The sequence below is a fragment of the Mixophyes fleayi genome, chromosome 3, assembly GCF_038048845.1.
Source record: "Mixophyes fleayi isolate aMixFle1 chromosome 3, aMixFle1.hap1, whole genome shotgun sequence".
In the NCBI taxonomy this organism is placed as follows: domain Eukaryota; kingdom Metazoa; phylum Chordata; class Amphibia; order Anura; family Limnodynastidae; genus Mixophyes; species Mixophyes fleayi.
Window position 1 is genome coordinate 190,515,708 of NC_134404.1, and position 27,066 is coordinate 190,542,773.

At 39.4% G+C, this 27,066-nt stretch overlaps 1 protein-coding gene across 1 annotated transcript in view; it reads right to left on the minus strand.

Annotated features, from left to right (window-relative positions):
- The window catches only part of LAMA4 (laminin subunit alpha 4), a 110,200-nt gene that overhangs the window by 74,652 nt on the left and 8,482 nt on the right, over positions 1 to 27,066 (minus strand). The window contains exon 2 of the mRNA XM_075202940.1: positions 15,832 to 15,933. Coding sequence (XP_075059041.1) covers positions 15,832 to 15,933 — 102 coding nt within the window. The remainder of the gene's footprint in view (positions 1 to 15,831; positions 15,934 to 27,066) is intronic.

Sequence of the window (27,066 nt, forward strand, 5' to 3'; positions counted from 1 at the left end):
CTACGACTTGATAGGCAGAACAGGGGAGGGGAGGGAAGGGGCAGACTTACTTAGGCTATGTACAGTAAGAGAGTGATGGGGGCGTGCCAACACAGATGGGACAGATTCAATTTCTGGGTTTATCGTTAGTACACCTGTATGATTTCCACCAGCTACAGGGCAGGTGTAAGGGCCAACTGGTAGTGATAACTAACACAGCATAGTCTTTGTTTTGAAAACTACATGTATGCATGTCACTATCTAGCACAGAACATTGGCATACAAGTAAGACTTTGAAAACTCATTGAAAGTACAGTATGCATTAAAAGCATCGTTATATCTGAATGCAAAAAAAATAATCCAGATTTGCATTAATAATTATGCTGTTAGGAGTTGTTCATTTAATTTATAATATCATTTTTTTTTCTATTCTGATATGACCATATAGTACACATACACTTGGGCGTATACAGCAGTCTGTTAACAGCAAGTAATGTTTAGGCAAAACGTACTTACAGAATCAAGTGGAAAAGTATGTTGAGATCCACTTAAATTTGAATACTGTTGGAACTATGCTCAAGTTCCGTGCTCTTTTTTAAAACACAACAGGTTGCAGTTAGGTTCGTCGAACATGAATAAGGACCTTTGAGTGTGATTTAGATATTAAAGTTGGTAATTTTGTTTTTAAGAGTCTGTGGCTTGATAGACACATTTTAAACTTTTTGAAGTCCCTCACAAACCAGAAAAAACCTGGTAACATTAATAATAAATATTGAAGGGACTGAACCAAACATGCCAATAGAGAATATTCAGGAGCACAACGCTGATGATCTCAAAAGTTTGACCTGTTCTCAAGCATTGTATTCCATCAAATTACAGCCTGGTGCATGACCAGTCCCACCGAAAGGACAATAGTTCATTTAGCTCTTTGAAAAATAATTTGAACTTGCACATATGGAAAAAATGGGTGTGATAGTTAAGGTCACTTGGAGTGAGTAAGTAAAACGGAAGTAGCGGAAAAAACCCCAGATAATACTGTGGGAACCTGGATAAACCCAACAGACCTAACCAGCATTGGATGACCTCTCATACAAACTGGAAAGAGCCAAATTCTTAATTATTCTTCATTCCAAGCTGCAAAGGCGGATGAGTTCTTTTTTCATCTTAGTACCCCTATCCATTGGGGTAGCAAACTTGGTACTTCTAGGGCCCTAATCTTGTTAATTACCAGACCTCTACAGGGAAGAGGGAGGGAGGTATGCTGTTATTATAGACCAACCCCATAGTGGCACCAGCCCTACGCTGAAAAGCCAGGGTCTCGTTTTCACTATCATGTGGGAACCCATTATGATCGCACTAGTGTAATTGAAACCAGTCCAAGCTATCTAGCGCTTGGACTGGTTGAGGATTTGAAAAAGCAGCATGCTGCCTGTTTCTAAAATGAGTACACCAATTCTGTACTTTGTAGGTAATACCTTCACTCTGCACAACTCTACCTCTCTGTCTGTGCAAAATGCTGCCATATTTCTCTCCAAATCTATGTACCATAATGCTAAACTAAATGCATTCACTCAAATCAAGGCACACAGTGGGCCCCAAAGTGTACTTGTGCTACAGAATTCACATTTTGTACTTTGTAAATGACCTCCAGTGAGCCTTAGGTACAGCCAACTTTTGTAGCTATGACAATAGAATGAGAACACACAACAGAAATCATCTTCTATTCAGATAATATTTGTCATGATACTGAGTTTATAATAACTGTACATATAGTCACTGTTCTATTGTATTGTGATGTGGAAGCTGCTTAAATTTAATATATTTATATTAAGATAACATGGAAACTGAAAGGCAAGTTCAGAGCAACAAACTTTTTCATTTACAGAAAAAATATTTTGGATCTTGCTTTTTCAATTCAGGGAGAATTGTTTGTATTGGAACTCAAGCTTCCTGACTTGAGAACGAGAGAGGATAATATATCTGCCTCACTGCATTGGAATTGTGCACTGTGCTGCTCTGTTCTGCCTACAATTGACTGCACACAAACCTTTAGGTTACTTTCAAAACAGAGAAACAGAGGACAATCATTTTGTTGCTTATGTGCTGTATGATATTCCTTATCATCTCCCCATAAAACAGTTTATCTCTTATACCCTAAATTAAGCTTTTCCAAAGGAAAAAGAACTTCTGGAAATGCCGTTACATGGCAGCCCGGTGAGTCCACTTTTCACCCACTGGGCTTTTTGAGCATAACACATACTGCTGGTGACACAGAACACCTACTTACAGACAGATTGGTTTTATCCTGCTATTTCCTCGTCAGTGCAGGTTGTTCTAGTTAGCAGTAGCAAGCTCGCATAAACTTTAATCCAAAAATAGTATTACTGTAGGCTGAATCACTTTCTGGCGCTTGGATAGTAGAAAGTTGGTGAGCCCACATCTCTGTAATGGAACATCTTGTAGAGGAAGGACGCCACGCCACCAACTTGCCAGGGGAAGGGAAACTCAGGCGTACACACTAGAGTTTTCAAGAAGTTCTGCTCTGCTGCCATTTGGCCAATTTTGCCTCTTTTATAATATTAGATTTCAATGAATGTGCTGTACATATGACAACTATTCAAATGTGGGATTACATCCATTCAAGCTCCATTCACCACTATGTGAATAAAAATAAATGACTGTGGATTCCATCATAAGGAGCCTAATGAAAATCTATGTACGTACAATTAGTCTTTTGCAATGGCGGATATTGTCTAACAGTTTGTTTTTCTATAGCTATTGGTCGTTGTCTGTTATGTGTGCTAATTTTAGCTAACAATATTGACATACACTTAATACCATATTTTACTTAAATTAAGTACACTTCTTAGGAATTCTACTGATAATTCAATGTATTACCACTCACTGGGTGTTAGCCTTCAAGGTCCTTTAGGCCCCACAAAAAACCTTAATAACATAAAAGAGCTACATCCTTTTACTTATGTGGTCAGAAACAATGTGTGGACATCACCACACAAAATCAACACAACCAGACTTGCACGGGCCATTGTGATTAAGCTTATTTTCCTTGGTCAAAAAAAGCTACATAGGAGGTTGATGCTCACAGCAGTAACACTATAGATATATATATAGGATAACAAAGACCATCTGTGATTTATAAACCATAGCAAGATTGTGTTTGGCAGCCGTCCAGCATCATAGTGACTGTGAGTAGTTGGATAATGTAGAGAAGTTACATCACCACTAGTGGAAAGTATTACTTTTTATCTGTTCATCATTTTTCTTCCAAATGTTTTATAACAACTGCTGGGAACAGTGACAGTTAAACAGTAAAGTCCCAACCTATAACATAAATATAATATCTATATAGAGGTAGTTTTGTGGGATTTTTTATTAATTCTATTGTAAATATATGAAAAATATTTTCTTGTTCTTAAAGTGGAAAGACATTTAATTAATTTCTTTATACATTGTCTGAAGCCCATTTTGCATGAAACGATAATCTTCAGTCAATGTGGATGGTCTTAAGAGCAGTAGAACAAGCAGATCACGAACATAGACCTCCTATACAAAGCCCATTGGATGCGAAGCACAAAGTACTCTGATTTTGCATCTTTAAATGAATACAGTTCATCCAGCACATACTCTCTGCTCCCTGAGGATGGTAAGTTTAAGTTTACCCTCATTTCAATCATGATTACATGAGGCACATTGGGTCTATGAAATTAGCTCCCTCCAACCCTACTCATTTCAATAATTTTGCTCTGTAGAATTAAATTCAATTGTTGCACTACTCTGCAAAACTAGGCACTCTAGTGCACCTGCTCTATATTTAGAAGGGAATGCCCTAACTCCACCCAACTCCTCCCATTGGCCAGTACAGACTTGTGCTCCTTGGCAAATGTCGACAGACTTCTCTCCAAACCATACACTTCTGTGAAAATGTAGGTGCAGTTGCACAAATCAGCATGCATAAAACTTGCACTTTTTTAAATAAACATGGGCCCTATCATAGTAAATGAAAATGGTAATAAAGCTTATGGAAATATTTAAAATGTGTTGTGCAAACTTATTTCAAGCCTATGTCCAGAGTTAGACTGGGGCTTGGGTTACAAGGGGCCCTCGAGTTTCTCTCTATCTTTTTTTTCTGTAGTTAGAATAAATGGATATCAGTAGCTCTTGCTGCCAATGCTCCACACACCACAGTTCTATCACTGGCAGATAGCAGGACAGGAAATGGTGTTGATAGCTGCAATGAGTGGGACCCAGTAGAGGAATGCTGAGTGGAAAGAGAGAGCAGAGGTTTAGTAAACATTTATACTTGGCACCATATAAGACTCTGTATATCAATCTGGACATAAGATATGTATCTGCATATTAGAAGTGGCACTAGATATGGCTCTGCATTTTACACTTAGCTTCAGATATAACTCTACATGTTAGACTTGGCATATATGGGTCTACATGTCAAAATGTGTGTCCGATTTCGTTCTTCATATTAGATTAGTTACCAGATTTAGCCCTGCATATTATAATGCATCATACAGTATATGGCTCTGCATGTTAGACTTGGCATACGATATAGGAATATAAATTAGACTTGGACCCAGATATGGTTCTATATATTAGACATGACGTGGCAGGGCCGTAACTAGGGCTGTGCGATAGGGTGACCAGGGTGCAAAGCGAAAAGGGGGCACAGTTTATGTATATTCTAGGGTCATTTGGTTAGAATTGAAGGCTAGGGGGGGCGGCATTTTTGTTTCTTGCCCCAGGTGCTATAATTTTCAGTTACGGCTCTGGTACCAAATATGGCTTTGAATTTTAGACTTGAAGCCATATATGGTCCTGCATATTTCAATTAGCACAAGCTATATCTCTGCATATTATGCTTGGCAACAGAGATGGCTTAACAGTCCAGACCTTCTAGCAGTTTACTTAACGGGAGCTGAACAATAACGCTCTAGTTTAGTAAACATATAGTAATCTAGGCTCTGGAAGGCACTGAGAGAAAGTTGCAGGTATAATATGCAGCAATAATGCAACTGCTCACCAGCTTAATTGGATCAGAAGACATAGCTGAAATTCTATTGTACAGTAAAACAATTGGGGGTGGGTCTGCATACTGAGATGTTTGTACAATTGGGTTTCTGTAATATAGTTAGCAATGTGGCTTGCAATTGGGCTGTACAATAAGACTATCAATGTTGCCTGTGAAATTGCCATTGGTCTAGCATTTGCTGTTTAGGGGACCCCACTTTTGATTTTGCCCATAGTCTATAGACCCATTTTGTCTAGTACTGGTGCTGGTGCAAGCATTGCTTACCTGTGTTTTATGAGCCATCTCCCCATTAAATCTATTTTCTAAGTGCTGCCATTTTACTGGCAATGTTAGCCCTTCATTCATCCATGCCACTTGCAGTCCCTTACAATAAGCTGTTCTACAATAATACAAAGTGTTCCAATGCATCAATGAATGTTTGGCGATTCACAATATCTATCATCCATATTTAAACTCTGTCATGGATGAAACTTCAGTGTCAAAATAAAAAAAAAAAAAAATATAGTTGTTTTTAAAATGTGTGCCCCCATAAAATTTAAGCAATTACCAGTGCTCATAGGCTGGTTACCACTATTATGGTAGACAAACAGCCTCAGCCTATGTCCCACTATGGGAATGTAGACTAAGGGTGTGCACGGGCCACTTTTGGTGTTTTGGGTTTTGGGTTTTGGGTTCTGATTAGCTTGAGGTTTTGGGTTCTGATTTGTTTTGCCAAAACACCCAACGAAAAGGTTTTGGTTCTGATTTCGGGTTTTGGGTTCTGATTTTTTTTTAAAAAAACATAAAAAGTGCTAAAATCCATTATTTTGGTTTTTTTTCCACTCCTACACTATTATTAACCTCAATAACATTAATTTCCACTAATTTCCAGTCTATTCTGAACACCTCACACCTCACAATATCACTAACATAGATAAAATGGGTTCTACTTAGCATGTTTCCATTGAATAAAGTGAGTACAAGTTATTGGACTGCTAGGTTAGTGAGTGCCCTTAGATGTTATATGATCTAAAAAGTGGGGATAATCGATAAAAGCCAGACAATGGGGAAAGAAAAGTAATGAAACCCTGATATTACCAGGAAAATCCAAAGCTATAATTAAAAAAAAAAAAAAAGGGTTTGGTAATAAAATCCAGAGACTGCCGGAGTCATTTACTTTTATGGAAAAATATGGTGATGCAGCCAAAGAGTATATTCTGCTTTGATACACAATGCTTTGGTCTCTGCACTATGACAATTGATTTAACTGACACAAAGTTGACACATGAAGGTAACATGACATTGACAACGGGAAGAGCACATTCTTCCACTTAATGGTGTTGTTTGGCCAAAGTCTTTGCTAGTATATGGTTTATCAGAGTGTTCCTAAAATATTTGAAAACCTGATTATCTCTCTCTCTAAGTTGCTCCAATTGTCATATTCTTAAAAGGAAACTCCACTCGACAATTTTCTTTATAATAATTGATAATAAAATAATTTTCAAATAATGTGTATTCATTTTTCTTGTGTATATTGGAAAACTAACTTTGAAACATAGCTACACGAAGGGTTACATAATTATGGAAGCACAGACCAGTATCTTTTCAAACTCACAGGTAGCACCACTAAAAGGAAAAAATACAGATATAGCGCAAAGCTTAGATCTCATATAAAACTATTTAATAGCTACTATATGGCTCAATAATACATAAAATAAGAAATGAGACTGCAAAATGATGTTATATAAAAAAGACCAGAAGTGGCAATATTATTGATATTATCCTCGATTGGGGTGCCAATAATATGATAGAAAATGCAGAGTCCAATGAAAAATGTGTTCCAAGTTCCAACACAGTATCCTGTGAAGATAAATTATCAGGTATTCCAATTGGTTATATTAATCGTCCGCACAAAAAAAAAAAGTGTGCATAACCACTTATAATTGCAATAAATGTACAATGTGCAGAAATGATGGAAACTTGTACCGTGGTTTAAAAATGGCTAGTATGTAAAAATCTCACTAGTATGGTAGTCCGCACAATTAATAGTGCATGGCCATATGAATTTATATCACAGGTGTAGATAAGAGCAATTTGCTCAATGCTAAACATAAAAAAATGTTGTTCCAACCTGTGTGCGGCTCCAATGTTCACTCGCTGGAATACATCCACCGGCACTTGGTTCCATATAATAGTCCAGGGAACGGTTATAAAAACAAAACCCCGGGGTTAAAAACTGGTCCAAAAAAATATAAATATCCAAAAAATGCAGCTCACTAAAAACCAACCTCCCTCTTCTCCTGATATTACCCCGACTGAAGAATTTATAGAATCCGAGTCTCGCGAGATCCGACGGCGGGATTGGAGTCAGAGCCTCGCTTTCAGTGTTTCTCCCCGCCGGAAATACCCGAACAGTGCTCGGATCACCGTCGGATCCGCACTATTCAGGTGGGCTCAGATTATCGCAATGCGAGCCCGCTCATCTCTAATGTAGACATGAAAAAATTGTGGCCTCATCCATTCCCAACATCTCTGGCCAATGGGTATTGGGATAAAGGTTTATAATAAAAGTAAAAAGTACAATTTTCATATGTGCCACTACTTGTCCCAGTGTGATTCCAATGAATTTCTTTCTATCAATGAGATTCAATGAGGTTCATTGATACAATGTATCGATGAACTTATGAACTTACATTAAAATACCAGTTATCACCATAAAATGTATGAATGAACCTTATTAATAGAATGTAGTTAATTGAATTCCCACCTGGGGTTTAGCTGCAACTAATGAATCAGAGCGGGTTTCTCATACCCTAAGCAATCAGAGAGAAGTTGTTCTGGATAGGTTCGTTGTGGACAGGCCCGTCATTTATGTCAGGGCTCCACACTGAGCAGTTCAGTGTCATTAACATGTCTTGTTTCTTTCCTATGGAATTGCCTGAAAAACTATTATGATAAACTATATGATTATGCCTTGGAATTTAGGTGCGTAATAAAGTGAAGAACGAAGGATTTATGGGAGTATTTATTTTAATTAATGGATTTTTCCTATAGTGTCTGTGTTTTTTTTACAGTATTTTGCTATGTGGTAATACAAGTCCCAGCGGATTCTGGTTGACAGGGCATGCTGGCATTTGCAGTTCTACAACCCCAGTATGTTCTGGCAGCCATGGATATACTAGCACTTCCACAAGCTCCAGCATACCCAAGCACTTAAAGGCTGTGAGGGCAAGTTTGTACCAGTAGTGTCACATATGATAATGAGATTTTTTTTAAAATTAAAACTCTAAAATTTCCCATCACTCAGTGTTGGGAGGATCTCCAGTGCTTTCAGCAATAAGCTTTCTTTCCCTAGGGATGGTAAGGCCTCATTTCTTTTTGTGGGCCACATTCTCTTAGTGTATGCAGTCTTGTGCTGAACAGGCTGGGACTGTGTCCAAATGTAAGAGTGGGACCCCATAATGCAGGCTTCTCAGACATAGTGTGAATAGACCTGCCTGTCATAGCCTTGTGCTGCTTTTGGGGGGAGTGGGGGGAACCCAGCCTCGGCTATGAGCTCTGGTGTTTAGTTCACTTTTGAAGGGAAGGGGGACATGCAGTTATTTAAGTTATATATTAATTTTATAGCTTTTTAATTCTACATTAAAACTCCAGTCATCCCCGGCAAGTTCATATTGATAAGTGTCATGACTATGGAGCTGCTTAATAATATGCTTAAAGCGTATCTTTAAATATATCTTGTGTAGATGCAGTTAGCATACTATTTTGAGTTGCACGCATTTTAAGATATGTGTAAATATACAAGGAAATGCGCCTTATTTTGCGCCAAAGGATAGTTAGTACATGTATGGTTTGGCTGTAACAGTTGGGGAAGGTTCAATAAACTAATCTTATTTTTTTTTATATCTTGTCTGGGATCTTCTTTCACAGACATGACTTGCTTCTGTCCGCTGTTCCTTTGTGAAATGAGATTTTTCAAGCTGCTGGTGGCATTTCAAGGGGTTTAAATAGACCTCTTATGGGCATAATTTCCAACTTTAATAATCCACACATCTTTCTCTGGAAGAGCACCAAACAATGACTCACTTGTTCGCGCATATTCATCTTTTCTGCCTTCCTGTTTAAAATGATTTAATAGGGAATACATGGTAACTGAAGTTTGAGAGGAAGTATAGTGATTGTAAACACTTGTCTTAACCATTTCACTATGTGATAGTGATCCATGGTCGGTCTGAGAGCAAAATTCCCAGACAAGAAAGTTATTTGTCCTGCATAGTGACATTACTACTGTAGAATAGTTCTGTGCTATCAGGCTAGCAAGTACTACAGAATTACCATACACAACATCCAGGGCCGGTGCTAGGGTCCATGGCGCCCTAGGCATTTTTACAAAATCGGCGCCCCACCCCCCCCACGCAAAAATCGGCGTCTTTCCTTACCTTGTCTCACCACCGCCGCCTCTCTGCTCCGTCTCCTCCACTCACTGATACTAGTGAGTGGAGGGGAGGAGACGGAGCAGAGAGGCGGCGGTGGTGAGCAATAGCCTCTTCCCCCCTCCCCGTGCATCTGAATGCTGTGCGGCAGCCATGACAGGTATGGTCAGCGGTCGCCGCACAGTTTTAAAGTCATTTACCATTCTGTGGCGCCCTCCAGAGCCCGGCGCCCTAGGCAAGTGCCTAACCTTGCCTAATGGAAGCGCCGGGCCTGACAACATCATACATGTATGTTTCAGTTCAAAAGTTTAATTTGTATTTTGGGTAGAAATGTTCACTGACCCCCGTGTTTTGGTTTTGCATCTGGATTAACCTTGTGTTTTGGTTTTGGTAAAACCGCACTTGCGTGTTTTGGTTTTGGTTTTGGATACCGATTTTTTTCTAAAATCCCTATTTTATTTTGCTAAATTCACATATTTATCCTTTTTTCCCCCTACATTATTATTAACCTCAATAATACTAGTCATTTGCAGTCAATTTTGACCACCTCACAGGCCACAATATTATTTTCATACACTTTCAAACAAACACTGCAGCGACCTGGCTGGATGCTAAGCAACAGAGCAATGACTCAAACACATGGCAGTTCATAGCACATCTAGGAAACATTTCCACCCAGCAGTGTCAGTAAAGAAAAGTGGTGCTAGATGGAATTGACCTTGGATCATGAAATCAGTTATGGTTCATGTGATCGCTGCACCCGTTCCTTGGATAACTGTGGTAATCCTACAGCTAATACATGGCAACGAGCGCTGACCCCCCCCCCCCCCCCCCCCGTCTCCCCCGGAATGCATGCTTTTATCACACCAAAACCAACCAAAGTGCCAGACAATGCACTAAAAAGAGCCAATTGAATTCACAGCAAAAAGCAAGTTCATCACTGAGCTTCGAAACTGCCCCAATTCACAAAAAATTATACTATGGTTAGGTACCTTTGATGTAAAGTGTAGTTTAAAAACACTTTGTGCAATACTGATAAAACAGCAGCAAAGTGGAAGGTAATACATATACACGTCTATTTAGGCATCCATGCTTACATTACTGCTACAAGCAACGTTGTTCTTTGTTAATAAAACTGTTGTCTTTATACTGTTCAAAAAATTAAAAATAATTCTCCACCACTATTTGGATGTTGATATTTGATAGTAGGATCAGGTGGAGTTACAGCAGAGAAGTCACTAATTCTGGTCAATTCTTTTACAGTAGACAAGACCAGATGTCAAAATGTTGTGCTGAGTCATCTGTATAATCAATGGGTGTCTAAGATTTTTGCAAAGCACAGAATAGAATATAGCACATGTAGGTAAACATTGGCACACAGCAGTAGTTGAAAGGAAAAGTGGTGCAAGATGGAATTGTCCTTGGAACCTCCCACCCACCCTTATGTTGGATCTTAAAAAGGAAATGCACACTTTAACAAACCAAGTACTTCAGCGACAGGGAGTGCCACTATTGAGGCTGACGTGCTTATTTTGTTTGGGCTCCAACAAAACAAGGTATCAATGGGCTTAAGACACCTAAGTTAACAGTGCTGTAAATGAACTTTACTGTGGCAAGATGATCCTTACCCTCATCAGTGTGTACATCATCCTCACACATTATTAATTCCTCACCGCTGGAATCCACCATTACAGAAGTCTCAGTATTTTGATGTAATTGGCGTGAAAAGCCTTACTTGTGGAACTTGAAGTTCATTTTTATGAATATCATCTTTTCCACATTTTGAGGAAGTATCCTCCTACGCCGATTGCTGGCAAGGTTCCCAGGTGTGCTGAAACTCTTTCCAAATACACAATGGAGGGTGGGCAGCTTAGGCAGTGCAAAGCGAGTTGGTACCTGGGTTTCACTTTTTTCCCTCCCAGTATGTAAAGGGACTGCCTGATGTGTCTATTTCTATGCTGTCGTGAAAATAATCCTCCACCATCCTTTGGATGTTGATAGTAGGATGAGGTGGACTTACAGCAGAGGTGTCATGTTTTTTGATCAATTCTTTTAGACTAGACGTCAAAATGTTGTGCTGAATCATGTGCCTCACCCCTGGGTCTCTTGGGAAAGCTAAGTTTTTTCCTAGCAGCAGTTGAGTGAGAAACTGAAGGAGAAGATTCCGTTCTGTCACGTAACATTCGAGCTGTCATCTTGCTCACCAGGAGCTCCTTGCATCTCTTCTAATCTGGGTCAGTTGGAAACAAAGACAAAACATAGCTCTTAAACCGAGGATCAAGCACAGCCACCAAAATATATTGATCCGATTTCAAGATTTTGATAACTCTCGGATCCTGGCGAAGCGAATAAAGTACTTGATCTACAAGTCTGACATACTTAGCGCAATTGCTTTGTTGAATCTCTTCCTTCAGTTTCTCAAGCTGCTTTTCCAAAAGTCTAATTAAGGGAATCACTTGACTCAAGCTAGCAGTGTCTGAACTCACTTCACAAGTGACTACTTTGAATGGTTTCAGCACCTTGCACAACACGGAAAGTATTCTCCACTGCACTTAAGTAAAATACATCCCCCTCTTTACCAATGTCATGGCTTGTGGAGTAATCGTGGGTGGCTTTTTGCTGTCCCTCCATCCGCAGAAGCATATACAGGGTGTATTTCACCTTGTCACCACCTCTTGCTTTAGTTGGTGGCAGGGCAAATTAAATTGCTCTTGTAGCTGTTGCAATCTCCTACATGCTGTTGCCGAATGTAGGAAATGTCCATATATTTTACGGGCCACAGAAAGCATCTCCTGCACGTCCCTGTAATTTCTTAAAAAGCTCTGTACAACCAAGTTTATTGTGTGAGCAAAACAGGGAATGTGATGGAATTCACCCAGCTGTAAAGCTCTCACAATATTGGGGGCGTTATCAGAAATTACATATCCAAGCGGGATTAGCCATGTTGCAATAACATCCCTTAGTTTTTGTAACAGATTGTCAGCTGTATGCCTCTTACTGAAGCCGGTGATACACAGAGTAGCCTGCCTCTAAAAAATGTGACGTACTTGGGTACATGTTGCTGATGTTCCAGCTGGTGAAGGCGAATCACCAACCCAATGGGCTGTCACAGTCATATAATCTTTTGTTTGCCCAGTTCCGATTGTTCACATATCTGTGGTTAAGTGTACAGTGGGTAGAATGGCATTTTGAAGCCCAATAATTACATTTTTACGAACCTTCTGGTAGAGGTGAGAAATAGCTTTACTAGTAAAATGGTGTCATGATGGAATTTGGTAACGGGGACACAAGACCTTAAGTAATTGTCTAAAACCAGCTGCACTAATAGTGGATATTGGATGCAGATCTAATATTAGCATAGTCGCCATGGCATCTGTGATCCGCTTTGCGACTGGGTGACAGCTTTCATACTTGCTTCCTCTTGCAAAGGATTGTTTAACAGTCAATTGTTGTAAACTACCAGTAGTCTTCTTCTTGGTCTGCTTCTGGGATGAAGATTCACCCCCAGCAGCAGCAGCAGCAGCAGTGGGACTAGCGCTCAAGAATTCTTCTGAGGAATCCAGGATAGTGCAGGAGTCATCTAGCCTTAGCAACTTGGATGCAGGACTAACTCTGATCGGTACTGAGGATATTGATGATGACGGTGTTGTGGGTGTAAATTGCAGGTGTCAGGATGTAGCTGAGAGAAGGGACCTAGATGATGATGGACTGCTTGTTGCTATTTTTTAGCATAAATTTCTGATTTTCCCAATAGATTGCCATGAACTCGCTTCAAATGGCGTAACATGGGTGAGGTTCTTAGATTGTTAAGGTCCCTACCTGACTGTGGCTTTACAAACACTACAAATGGCTAGACAACTGTTGTCAGGATTTAGGTAAAAATAATTCCACATATAAGAGGTGGATTTTTTGATCTTATGCCCAGGCATGACAATGGCCTTCTTTTTATCACGTGCAAGAACTGCTTCCACTGGTGCAGGACTTACAAAAACAACATCATTTTCATCAACATCCTCATTAGCGCCCTCGTCAGCTACAAAAATATCCCCCTCATCCTGTTGCAATTCCAAAGTGGCATACTCAATTTGTGTATCACCTGCTACACTTGTGCTGTTCATGCACCCATCTGCAGAAATGCTGAAAGGAGCCTTCTTCATGGGTACACTATCAGACAGGTCAGGATTACACATAGCACTCATGGATAGACTCTCCTCAGGGATTTGTGTCATTTCTGAATCTGAATATACATTTTCCTCTAATGCCTTACTGTTTTCTTCCAGCTCTGCTTTTACACGTAGAAGTATTTGGACACCATGTTTGGAGTCTGAATGACAAACTCTTGCTTGGTCATGACTGACCTTACAAGAAGATGCCCCAGGGACAGTTGCAGAACTAGCACTCATAGAGAAAGGCGAAGGCCTCATTCTTTCCTTGCCACTGCGTGTGTAGAATGGCATGTTGGCAATTAAATTTTTTTCTGCAGATAACTTTGCCTGGATTACAGGTCTTTTTTTCTTCACCAAGGTAAAAGGTGTTTTTTTACATTTTGTTTCCCTGACTTAAAAACATTATGCACTTTTACATAGGCTTTAGCAGATGATGTAGAGTGATTACTATATTCATAACTGCTACCAGCAGCTGCTTGGTGCTCCTGGTCTTCTGTGTACTGCTGTGAATTCATTTTGATAACACAGTACAATGTGACTGCAGAAGAACAACACTGCCAGCCATATTATTTCTATTTCATCAATGACAATTAGCAATGGAGCAATGGAGCTTTCCTCTTTGTGTTTTACCTATATAACCCAGTACAATGTTACTGCAGATTTAGAAGACCAAGCCTGCCAGACCTATTATTTGTATTTCAGCAATGATAATTAGCACTGGAGCAATGGAGCTCTCCTTTTTGTGTTTTATCTATATAACACAGTACAATGTGACTGCAGATTTAGAAGACCAAGCCTGCCAGCCCTATTATTTCTAATTCAGCAATGACAATTAGCAATGGAGCAATGGAGCTCTCCTGAATGTCACTGGAGACTTTGAAGAACACTGCTACCCTTCCTCCTTCTTTTTTACCTATGACATTGCCCAACTGCACTAGAGACTGCCAAGAACTGTGATACCCCTTTTGTGTCCCTCTGTGAAATGGCGCTGGATCGCCGTGGAAGGCGGTACTTATAGAATCCAGAACTTGCGAGATCCGACGACGTAACAATGATGGGGTTTTTTTTCGTTTTAAATTCCGAGGGCACACAAAAGTACCTAGCCGTACCGGATCTGCCAAGTTCAGGTGTGTTCGGTTCTCGGTGAACCGAGTCTGAGTATCTCTAATTTTGGAATTTCCATACAAACTTAATAAGTAAAATAATAGTAGAATGAATATCAGTACATACATTTACATGTTTAGCATGTGGCCCACACATGTTTTCTAACACTGTAGATGTTGAAAAATCTCCCTGGGAAAATTCCATATTTATCTGGACACAATCACCTGACCTGTTACAAGACTTGTGAGGAAATTGTGATGGGAAACATGTATTTCAGATTTAGTGCTCTATTGAACAAAACTTGACAATATGGAACAATTTCTACCGCTGTTTCAGCGATAGAAAATCTTTTCTTGTCACAATTTATTATTTCAGTTTGCTGGAGCAGTTGAGTGATATTGGCTGGTAGCGATAAGGCTGATCTTGCCGTTTCCCCAGGTCAGTTTAGCTACCTATGCACATTTGTGAACCGGCTTTCTAGTTCACGCATGCGCCGTGGTACTCTTCCAGTTCCACGTAAGTTAAAAAATAATGAAGCAATTTTTTAAAAAAAATTGCAAAGAATAGAAAAAATAATGTTTGATATATATTCAATTTATGAAAAAATGCTTTATTTCAATAATAGAGTATTATTTTGTTGCTGAAATGCTGCAATCGCCATCCTTTGTTAAACATGCCCCTTAGACTGATTTAACAAAGGTCCTAGATAAATCACTGTTACAGGGCCCAGCAGAGCTTGTCTGTTCTCCATGTCGGTGTGATAGTCTGAGTCACCAGAATGGTGAGCTGAGACGCTGCTATGGAGGACAGACTATGGGGCGCCAAATTTAGTAAGAGGCCATAGCTTGGGCCAATGCTCCAAATAAAGTATATTATCTCCAATACACAAGTAAACTAGTATAAACTAATACTGAAGGATTGCATGTGCAAACTACATTAGGATATGTCTGGTCACCATATGTACTGTAAGTGTATAGTATATACTAGAAAGCACATTGCTATTTGGCAACATTTTCAATGGTTTTCATATTTCTAATTCATAAACACATATGTTTATACTATCCTAGCAAACAGCAGTTAATTGGAATTAAATTGAAAATGATCTTACCACACAGGACCCAGAACCATCTAGACATGTCTGTGAGTTTCCATTGCATGTACACGGCAGACACTCTCCAGAAACCGAATAGTAGAATCCTGGTTGACATCTCTGCACAAAAATACACACATGGTATGCTTAGTAATATCTGTTTAGATTTCTTTAGTTTTCAATATGAATAGACCCTCAAAACTTTCATATTTTCATCATATTCTGTGAATGTTTATTTACTTATTGGCTGGTTAGATATACTGTAAGTAATGATTAATACATCTATTATTCTCAAAATATGAAGGGTTAATATCAATTTTTATTCTACATATACAATACTCATCATTGTCATAATCACAACTAGGGCCGGTGGAACACAGTAAGCACGGTTAAGACCCAATCCCCATCACAACACCAAAGCCCCCCACACACATACCCATGTCCCTCCCAGGCCCATCCATGCCAATTTTTTGGGTCTGTGAGCCTTCTTCTTTAGTCTCTGAATCCATTCTTTGATCAGAGCAGGGATATGAGCCTCGGTACACAGGCATGTATTTACAAGATAAATTTTGCCATAATTCAGGCTTTTAGTGCACCAAAAGTAACAAAACAAGAGGGTATATGTTCCTGTAACTGCTTTACTTACTTGGGGCCTTATTTAGACTTTTGTGTACACGTAAGAATTGCACCTCCTAAAAGACGCATCTTAAAGATACTTGTAAGTCAAAATTGAATGAATCTCTAAGCTGCGTGGTTGACTTGGATGTCCCTGCGGATGCCCCTGACTCGTCTCTCCAAGTGCAAGTATGAGGTATGCCCAACTCAAAATATATGTGTAAGCTGTTCTCCAAGCACAAGTGGGTGCAAGTATAAGGTATAAGCTGTGTGCCTGTGCAGTGCAACATATTTTATGCAAGCCGCATTTTTACATGGACACTTTTAACTAAATCAGGCCCTGTGTGTATAAATGGAAGCATGGGGTAGTTTTTAGGCCAGATTAAACATTATTGGGAGCCCTATTTATGAAATGTAACTTTAAATTAATTGGAGAACTGTTCCGCTGTGGCACCAGAGCACTGTAGCTGTCAAAGTTCTTTATGTAGATACTACAGTGGTTCAGAAAGCTCATGTGACATCACACTTATCGGCAGGGGAGGGTTGGCAAATATTAGCCCGAGGGGGCAAGACTCGACTCATCACCCTATTAGGAACATTTTAAGGGGAAAAAAAATGCAGGTGGCTCAGTGAACCAGCCCAAGGTAGTCCACTATGGGACCAGAACGGGGGGCAGATGCCCCCCTGCCCACCAGCCCAGCCTGCCCCTGCTTATTGGTGACAAGAGTATATAAATTTATAAACTTTTCTGCAGTACTAAAGTTGTGTCTAACAAAAGCTTTTCACTCAGCTGTAAAAACGTTTGAAGAAAAGCTCTATATAGTGTCTAAGCAATTTTTTAGCAGCCGTTCAGTCGCAAGTGTAGGATAAGTAATATAGATTCCTATAAAGCACTACTTTTGCTTGAGCTGTTTTCAACTGTCAATAAGCTCTGCTTGCAGCTTTTTTTTTTTTTTTTAAACTCTTTATTTTGAAAGGAAACATACTAAATACAATCAGTATAAAAAATGAGCAAAGCAACATATAAAATGTCCATTTTTTTGTTACAAATATAAAGAGATTTTTATATTTTATAAGACATAACATCATACAAACAAAATTTTGAGGGCAAGGGATGGAGAGAAGGACTAAGCATAATGCACTATTTTTAAGACCGCAGTCCAGGAGAACCAAAACCATCCAATCCCCTTCAACAAAGCTCTATTGAAAACAACTTATTGGAACGAATACTCTGTACAATGAGCTCACAGTGCGATATGAATTCAGAAGCCTCCTGATTCAGGTAAAAGAGGAGGCTTGGGGTGGGAGCATCAAACATATGATACATTCAGGATAGGTGAAATACGGGGGAAGGGAGTTGTCCAAAATGTGTTCACTTTCATTTGGAATGATTGTTTTATGTATTGTGGGGCACCACCACTACACAAAGATAAATATGTTTTACTAATTTTGTTTTCTTGAGGTGAAACAAAATTCCTCAAAATTTGATATTTTGTAGTGGGCAGTAAATTGCACTGTCTACAAGCATGGGCCAGTAACAGAGAGATGTAGAAAACAGTATGTTAAGCTGTGTTAGACAGTGTTAGGTTGTTTAGCAAGTGTGGATTAGTTCTAAGTGGTTTGTTACAAGTTTATATGCAGAGTTGTATATCATATAATGTAAGTAGGAGGGAAACAAGAGGAGAACTGGAGGGGAACATTTTACCTGGCAGTATTGCTACATGAGGACAACACACAACACTCTCCTATGAGTTTCTGTTACCTCCACCTCAAATACCTGCCTTGTGCACATTCCTTTCAGCACTAGGGTTGATTAAGCTGTTTGTATGGTTTTTTTTTGGGGAGAGCATACATTTTTCATTAAACATTGAGTTCTGTTTTTTTTTTCTTTTTTACTGTAGTGCCGGTGGCTGTATTGCTGCTTTAAATCTAATGCTTTATATCGACATTGTGACTGTTGACTTTACAATATGTTGACATTCACAATGTCACAATGTTGACATTTTAACCCTGTCTACCTCACCTTGAGGGGACTTTACTATTCCTATTGATAATCCCTCTCACCCCGCTGCCTCCAAAGTTCTATCCCCTTCCTCCTTCCCTTGGTCTCTCTCAATGGACCTCCTTTGTCATCTGTCTATAAATTAGAGTAATTATAACAGAGGAGCTTCTGCAGTATTCTAGGACCCACAGCTATTAAAGGGACCCAGACTTTGCACTTTCAAACCCAATGCTGCAAACTAAGTGTAAAGGGCTTACTGTGTATGTCAATTAACTTGGGGAGATGTAATTGCTGGTATTCATGTATAAGGTATGCTGCCTATATTAAAATAATTAAAATAGTCTAATTATTTAACTCAAAAGATTTATGTAACAAAGATTAATGAAAGCTTCAGAGTATAATGTACAGTACAGATGTAGCATGTTAGAGACAATCAGTGCAAGTTAGGGAACACCTGTCTTTTGTCTCTAACTGCACCACTTTGCCCTTGTTAAACAAGGTGGAGTTCAGAATATGGCCCTATTGGCGTAATTGCACCAAAGAAAAAAAAACCATCTATATGGGAAATGGGCACAGCTCAGCACCCATTGTAATTGTATCAGCCACTGGAAATTTATATTCCGATAAAAATAAATACAGTATATGGACACCTGACCATCACATCCATATGTGTCTGTTGAACATCTCATTCCAAAACCATGGGCATTAGTAAGGAGTTTGTGATCCCCTTTGCTGCTATAACAGCCTTCTGGGAAATATTCCACTAGATTTTGGAATATGGTTGCATGGATATGCATCCATTCAGCCACAAGAGCATTAGTGAGGTCGGGCACTGACGTTGCGCCATAAGGGCTGGCTCGTAGTCAGTGTTCCAATTCATCTCAAAGGTGCTCAATGGTGTTCAAGGACAGGGCTCTGTGAAGGGCAGTCCAGGTCTTCCACACCAAGGTGAGTGAATAATTTTTTGATGAACTTTGCTTTGTGCTCGATTGCATTGCCATGCTAAACAGGAAAAGGCCTTCCCTAAACTGTTGCCACAAAGCACATAATTCTCTAGACTTCTCTAGAACAAACCATGAAAAACAGCAGAAGGCCATTATTCCTCCTCCACCAAACTTTACAGTTGGCAGTAAGCATTTGTGTACAAAGTGTTCTCATGGCATCTGCCAAACCCAGATTTTTCCATCGGAGTGCTAGATTGTAACGCATGATTGATTACTCCAGAAAACACATTTCTAGTGCTCCAAAGTCTAATGGCGGTGCTCTTTATATCACTCCAGTCGGTGTTTGGAATTGTGCACAGTGATCTGAGGCTTGTGTGTGGCTGTTTGGCCATGGAAACCCAATCCATGAAGCACCCAGTGAACATTTCTTGTGCTGATATTGCTTCCAGAGGCAACTTGGAACTTGGTAGTGAGTGTTGAAGCCAAGGATAGATGATTAAACATTATTACTTTTTAGATAAATACACTGCTTTGAAATAACAGGGAAAAAAAATGAAAGTCTTCAACAAATCAACATCTTTGTAAACTATCATTTCTGTTTATATATACTCAAGCACTGGGCTAAAAGAAGCATTTCTTCCATCCAAATATGTTATTGTAAGACAGCACGTGGGTGAGTTCAAAGACAGTTACAAAATACCTCTGGGATCAGATTCTAAGATCATTTTCAGAGGGTGTTGGCCTTTCTGGCTAAACACACCAACAATACAGAAAATCACATACATTGACTAGTCACTAAATATAATAGTATCTGCCCATTTTTCAACAATGAATGATAACTAATATTCTTGACCGTATAGCAATCGTCGAAGAATGATTAATAGGTCCGTATGTGCTTAATATTGAAAAAAACAAAAACAAAACACCAGTCGTGCTATTATTATTATTGTAGATTTGTAAGGCACCACAGTGTTCTGCAGCGCTGTATAGTAGGAAAAACAGGACATACATAAAAAAAGGAAATATAAGGCAGACAAAATAAATGCAGACGTGAAAACCAAAACTAACACCAACACACAATTTTTTTTAAACAAAACCAAAACACGGCTTGTTCATCTCTAGGCTAGTGCACGGGGAGGATTTAAGGTACTAACCATTTTGCGCCAATAAGTTTCAATTAAGTGAATCCGACCATGGCTGCAGGCCTGAAGATGAAAGAAATGCCTTCAACTTTGCCCAGTCAGTTCTCCTTTTGCTAATTTACAATCTGGATTGCAAAGTCATAATTTTATTATGCTGCACTCCTGTTATGTTTTGTGCTCTGGAAATGAAAATTGGGAACATAGTGCACCCAGTATTTCAAACCCTAAAAAACGTGTTTTGTACCCTATTACTCACAACCCCTACATTCTAATTTTTTGCAGCTTATTTCCAGTTTAGATAGGACTGTATCTAACTGGGGGGTTGTTAAATGGACCTATGCATGGTTTAAATGGACTGGGGGCATGATTTAGGCAGATCTGGAGCATGTCCTAAATTATACAGGTTTTTGTAAGCATGTACACCCTATAGTGTAACATCTGCCACCAAGCGGAGATTAAAAATAAATTTTGAAGCTGGTGCTTTTTGGGACTACATATCCCAGAGTCCCCAGCAGCCGAAAGATATTGCGTAATCGCACCAAAACTGACAAGGGAGTGTGTGAGTTACAGTGGAGAGAGGAGGAATAACGGTTTTACTAGACACCAGGGTGAGGGAGAGTGGAGATAGACCTATGTGGTGTGGAGAAAACTAATTGAGACCTGTGAGAAGACAGATCTATATAAATAAGATTGATCTATTAAGAGATGTATATGTAAAAGGATGCATTTGTGGAGCTCAGCATTTCTGGAAAAAGCATTTTATGATAGAAATATTTGTAAAGAGAATTATCTATGAAGCCAAAGCTCTGTGAGGCGAAACAGAAACAGTGAGAAAAGCGGTATTGTTTTAATCAAACACTGGTTCTTGTAAGCAATCATGAGAAGCTATCATATCCTTATAGTACATAAACCTGAAGTGAAATGGAGATATAGATTTTACACATGGATCAGTATAAATATTTATTTCAGGACTGTGATATAGATACATTCAAGATATCATCTGAGTCCAGGGCCGTCTTTCCCATAGGGCACATGGGGCAGGTGCCCGGGGGCCCTGCAGCCCAGAGGGGCCCGTCGGAGGAAGCAAAAAAAAAAAAAACCTGAAAAAAATGTGCATGTCGGGCATGACGTCATCACGCCCGCCCGACAGCCATTGCGGAGCGCGACGGAGGAGGAGACCAGGAAGGGAGCCGGATCGCCAGCTGACAGCACGGTAAGTATTTTCTTCTTTTTTTTTCAGGTTGTTTTTTTTTTTCTGCCTCCGACGGGCCCCCCTGGGCTGCAGGGCCCATATATATAAAATCATTTTTTTTTTTGTATGTATAGGGGCCCCGGTGCACTGCCGTGCCCGGGGGCCCAGGATGTTCTTAAGAGGGCCCTGTCTGAATCATTAGAAATACTAATTTCAGACACTGAATTGTATATCCATTTATTATATCATGTGCATTGTTAGTGATATGAAATGAAAATACATATCTGGAGAAAATAAAATGTACATATAACTGAGAAGTAGCTACCAACGGTATTATAAGTGCACCAAGGAAAACATGGCCTGGAACTGAAGGAGGGATATTACAAGAACCAATACTGTGAACTGTGATGTTTTAAGTAGAGATGGTCACTGACCCCTGTGTTTTGGTTTTGGTTTTGGATCTGGATTACCTTTGTGTTTTGGTTTTGGTAAAACCGCCCTTGCGTGTTTTGGTTTTGTTTGGTTTTGTTTTGCGATTTTTGTAAAAAATAAAAAAATTTTGGTCTAAAATAACCTAATTTAGTGCTCCACCTGTTTCTTGGATAAGTGATGTAATTCTAAAGCTAATAAATTATGAAAAAAAAAGTTTAATCCCTGGTAGGTCGTCCTTAATTCTAACACTTGCCTGTAAATTATACAGACAAACCTGGTTGTCTTCCCCTCCATCTTTGACTATTGGCAATGTAGCCATCGAATTTGGGTGTATATTACACCCTCCACTTGTAGTTAAATAGAAAAAATCAGCCTGCATTGACTGTACGTTAAATAGAGATGGACAAAGGCAGTTTAGTGTCAGTCTGTGTTAGCCCCCCCCCCTCCACTTGTAGTTAAATAGAAAAAAGACAGTCAGTATAGACTGTACAATAAAACTAGACATGGACAAAGGCAATTTGGTATCTGTCTGCATCAGACCCCCTCTCCAATAGTAGTAAAATAAAAAAACAATTCAGCCGGTGTAGACTGTAGACTATAAATAGAAATGGACAAAGGCAGTTTGGTTTCTGTCTGTATCAGTCCACCCCCCTCCACTTGTAGTTAAATATAAAAGAAGACGGCCTGCATAGACTGTACAATATAAAACAAATTGGACAAAGGTAGTTTGGTGGCAGAAGAATTGCAATAATAATTGCAAGAATAATTGCTCTGTCCCTGCTCTAATGTTCCCTGCTCTAATGTTGTACTCTCTCCCTCTGTCAAATGGCGATGGATTGCTGTGGAGGCGGGTATTTATGGATTTGAAATATCGCGAGAACCAAGCTCCGAGATCCGACGACGTCACAATGACGTTTTGCCTCGATTTCAAATCCAAATTGGCGCGAGAGTACCAAGCCTAGTACTCGGATAGGTGAAGTTCGGGCGGGTTTGGATCTCGGGGAACCGAGCCCGCCCATCTCTAGTTTTAAGTATGCTACAATATTAAATAGTCCATATTTATTCTAACTGAATGTAATATAGTATTACATTCAGGCTATTATATAGTAATTTACTGTGATCTAATCTATATATATAAGTATTAGACATAGTGATAATTTAAAGTGAGTTAGGACTTAAAAAGGTAAATTTGTTGTCTATTAGAAATAGCATAATGTCAAATTACATAGATACTATAACATCCAAATTTATTAATACATTTATAGTGAGTCTAATACTCAACCTCATAAAAGTGTTTGTGATTTTAATTATTATGTATTCCCTAATTGTACGTCTATTTAAAATGCATATTTTCAAAGTAAATATTTTTTATATAAAAGTACAATCTTATCATGTGTCAGAGTTGTGCAAAGTGTGTGTGGTTACAGGGGGTCCCCAAGTGACCCCTTGTGGTCATCACATCTAGACATACCCAGACTAAGAAGACTTGGTGGGGGCACTACACACGGAGAAGTAAGTGATACACACACAATGATTTTACATTGTGTGTGTACACGATACACCCCTTAACAGGAGTAAGGGGGGGGTCACAGTGCTATTAGAAATAAAGCTTAGTTTTAATTATATCAATGTTGCAGAAAGTGTTGAATGTTTCTTTTTTAACTGTTCTTTGGTGAGCCGTCTGTGACATTTATTCCGACAAAGGGTAAACAGAGCAAAGATATGCAGAGCAAACCTGTGGATCACACTTTTGAACTTAAATATGGGAGAATGGTCAAACAGCTGAGCATATGACAATGAATCTAAGCAAGTGAAAACTGAGAACATTTGCAGAAACCTCCATTCCATGACCATATACAGCTTTTCAAAATTATATTATTTTGCCACATTTTGTTGTATTTGTTCCTGGTATTTACTATAATGCCTTAATATATTATTAATTATTTATTAAAATAAAGTAGAATGATCCTTGGTCTTTTTACATTCAGTACTCCATTCTGACCGTCAGCTTATTTCCTATATTGTTTCACTCTCTAGTATTTCATTTTCTCTCTTGCTGTAATTGCCTCACTCTCTTATTTTAGTACAGAGTCCCACAACAGCATCAAGAAGCATTAACATGTCTTACCACACAAGTAAATGTGTCAATCTCGCCCAGCAAGTAAATGTGTCAATCTCGCCCAGCACGTGTATACACCTTGACAGCAAATGTATTTTTACAACCCAGGGACTCATTTATCTGTTTTGAAGTATCTGATACAAGCAGCCAAGATTGCTCATTTTAAAGTGTCCCATATTGTCAGACAATATTGAAATATATTGATTTATATTTCTGTATGTATAACTAGTTAGCTGGATAATAATGTAAATCTAATACAGAAAAAATAGTCATCTATATAAATATACATATAAATATAAAATTTGGATAATTTATGAGGACTTCTATTATCAATTATTCTGTCTCAGATTCTGCTAACTGCTCTCTCCAAAGTGGATGTGCTTGAATCCAGGTGTCCTAAGCAAAAGTGTTGCATAACAAGATGTATTTAAACCTTCCTATTTTGTATCTAATTTACATACATTTTGACTGCTGAAAAATGCATTACAAAAACAAATAAATGGTAAACATGATGTTATTCATGTTGCATTCATTATCCAGTTTAACGAATTGGCCATAGACATCACTGCAAGCATTTCCTAATAGGCCAGTGGCTCCCATGATATCATTGGGACACCTTAAGTTGGTTTTATGTCTCTTTTTAATTAGGAAGGAGGAGGCTGGCCCTGGCCTTCCTTCCTGTGGTGGACACTCCCCCAACACCAGCCCCCCTTTTGTCAGACCCGCTCAGACTGATCCATTTCTCCCTCTCCTTCCCTCCACTATGTGTGTGCAGCCTCCCTCTTCTCCACTCCCCCCCTAATGTTGGGAATGGTTGGGAGGAAATAAGTCAATTTTAAACTGTGAATATCATTTAATGTCAGGACTGGTTGGGAGGAGCGACGTCTCACTCATTTTCTTGTTATTCAGCTTTTCATATTTCATGTACCTATCACTTTACAAAACAGGGCCCCAATTTCCCAGGATCCAGACATATAGTGAAAGCTGCAAGAACAGGAAAGAGCAGCTCAGTTTCTCAACTGTCTTGATTCTGAAGGGACAGTGCTGATTTTGTGGCAATGGGATTTTAGTCATGGCTGCCAACTGTAGGTGCAGTCAGGTGGTCCCACCTCATACTGCTTTGCTTGTGAAGGGTGGAGCTGTGTGTACTTAACAGTCATGCACACACAGCCAGTGGTGGAAAACAGCATCGCAAGGCTCCATAGCAAAATTTGGGTGAGGGCTTGGTGATGCCAGTCCACCCTACTAAGCCCCCTCTATTCTCTACTGTACATGTGATGGCCCGAGACATGCTCAGAACAGGCATCTGTTCTGCACTGCTAAGCAAGTGCAGTGGCCAGCGCATGTGCGGCGAACTCCCAAATTGTAGGGTGGACATGCATTGACCAGCCTACTGACAGTTCAGTCCCACATACAACATGAGGCTATTTGCAATAAATTTTAGGATCACTTTATATTTCCAATACCCCTGCTTTCCAGTCAGGATTTTCATGCATAGATCTGGAAAGTGGGGATGTATGCTATAGCTGAGAGTAGTAGCTGTAAGCATCTCTCAAAGTAGCGGATATCTGAAACAGTCCAACTTCATATAGGACAGTACAGGTGTTTTGTTCTGCTGCCTGCTGGAGATAGTTTTGGGAATTCAGTGGAGGAAAATGTGGCAAGTGCCATTACTACATACTAATTTAGAGAATAATCATGTAACTATTGCACGGGCTAAAAAACAGTGCCCTTTAGGCCAACACTAGTAGTAATTCATGTCCGTCCATATGACAAAGAGCCCTCTTTCCCCATCTACATCTCACTCGGGACCCCCCATTACCACTGGACTGCACATAATACTGCTGGTTTCTGCAAGGAAAAAAAGTTATTTACCTAATATCCATATCCCAACACTAAAACTCTATTGTTAGCTTTAGACAGACTTAATCCACCAATGCTGAGAGACACAGCACATACTGGCTGTTGGCTTCAAGAAATGGGTTTACCGGCAGGAGGAGGCACCCTTATTTGCTGCATGGAAGGGTCATGTTTTTTGGATGTGGTTGTCCAAAGTGGGCACTCTAGATTTGTTATATATATAGTTTTTTAAAAAACACCTAGGTGTTTCATCAGTAGACACTTATTTCAGTCTTAAAGAGGCACTGAATGTCATGTTTCCATTTGGGAAACTTTTAGTAGTTCTTTAAAGACCTGATGAAACTAGCATACCTCCCAAGTGTCCTGATTCCAGCCATACAGTCCCGATTTCAATGGACTATCCTGATGTCCCGTCTGACTTACAATTTGTCCCGGTATCGGAGTGCCATGCTCCGTTTCCATAGCAGCCAATTTCCCCTGTGGTCTAGGAGGAAGTGGGGCAGGACGTCTGTTCAAAAAGCGCTACTGCACTAACTGCGCAAAGAGGAGGTTAGTGGGCGGTGATTGCGCTCGATGGAGGCATGGATTATTTGTCCCTCTTTCATAACTCCAAATGTTGGGAGGTTTGCAGTAGAGACAGTCATGTAGAGGCCGAACCAATATACAGGAGAATACAGTCTCAATTCACAAGGAATCAATGCGTCGTAAATATTGGTCATGAAGTGCCTCAGTCAGATGATAGTCTCCTTGTGAATTAATAGGCTGAATTATCAGAAGTATTGTTTCAGCCCATAAAATGTTTGTTTCTAGGTGAATATAAAATGTACTGAACATCAAGAATTGTTCATGTCTTCTACTCTGTAACACTGGGCACTAAAAGTCAAAGGGAAACCTGTCACTTATATATTCCAGATGAAACCAATTCATTTACTTACTTATTTTATTTT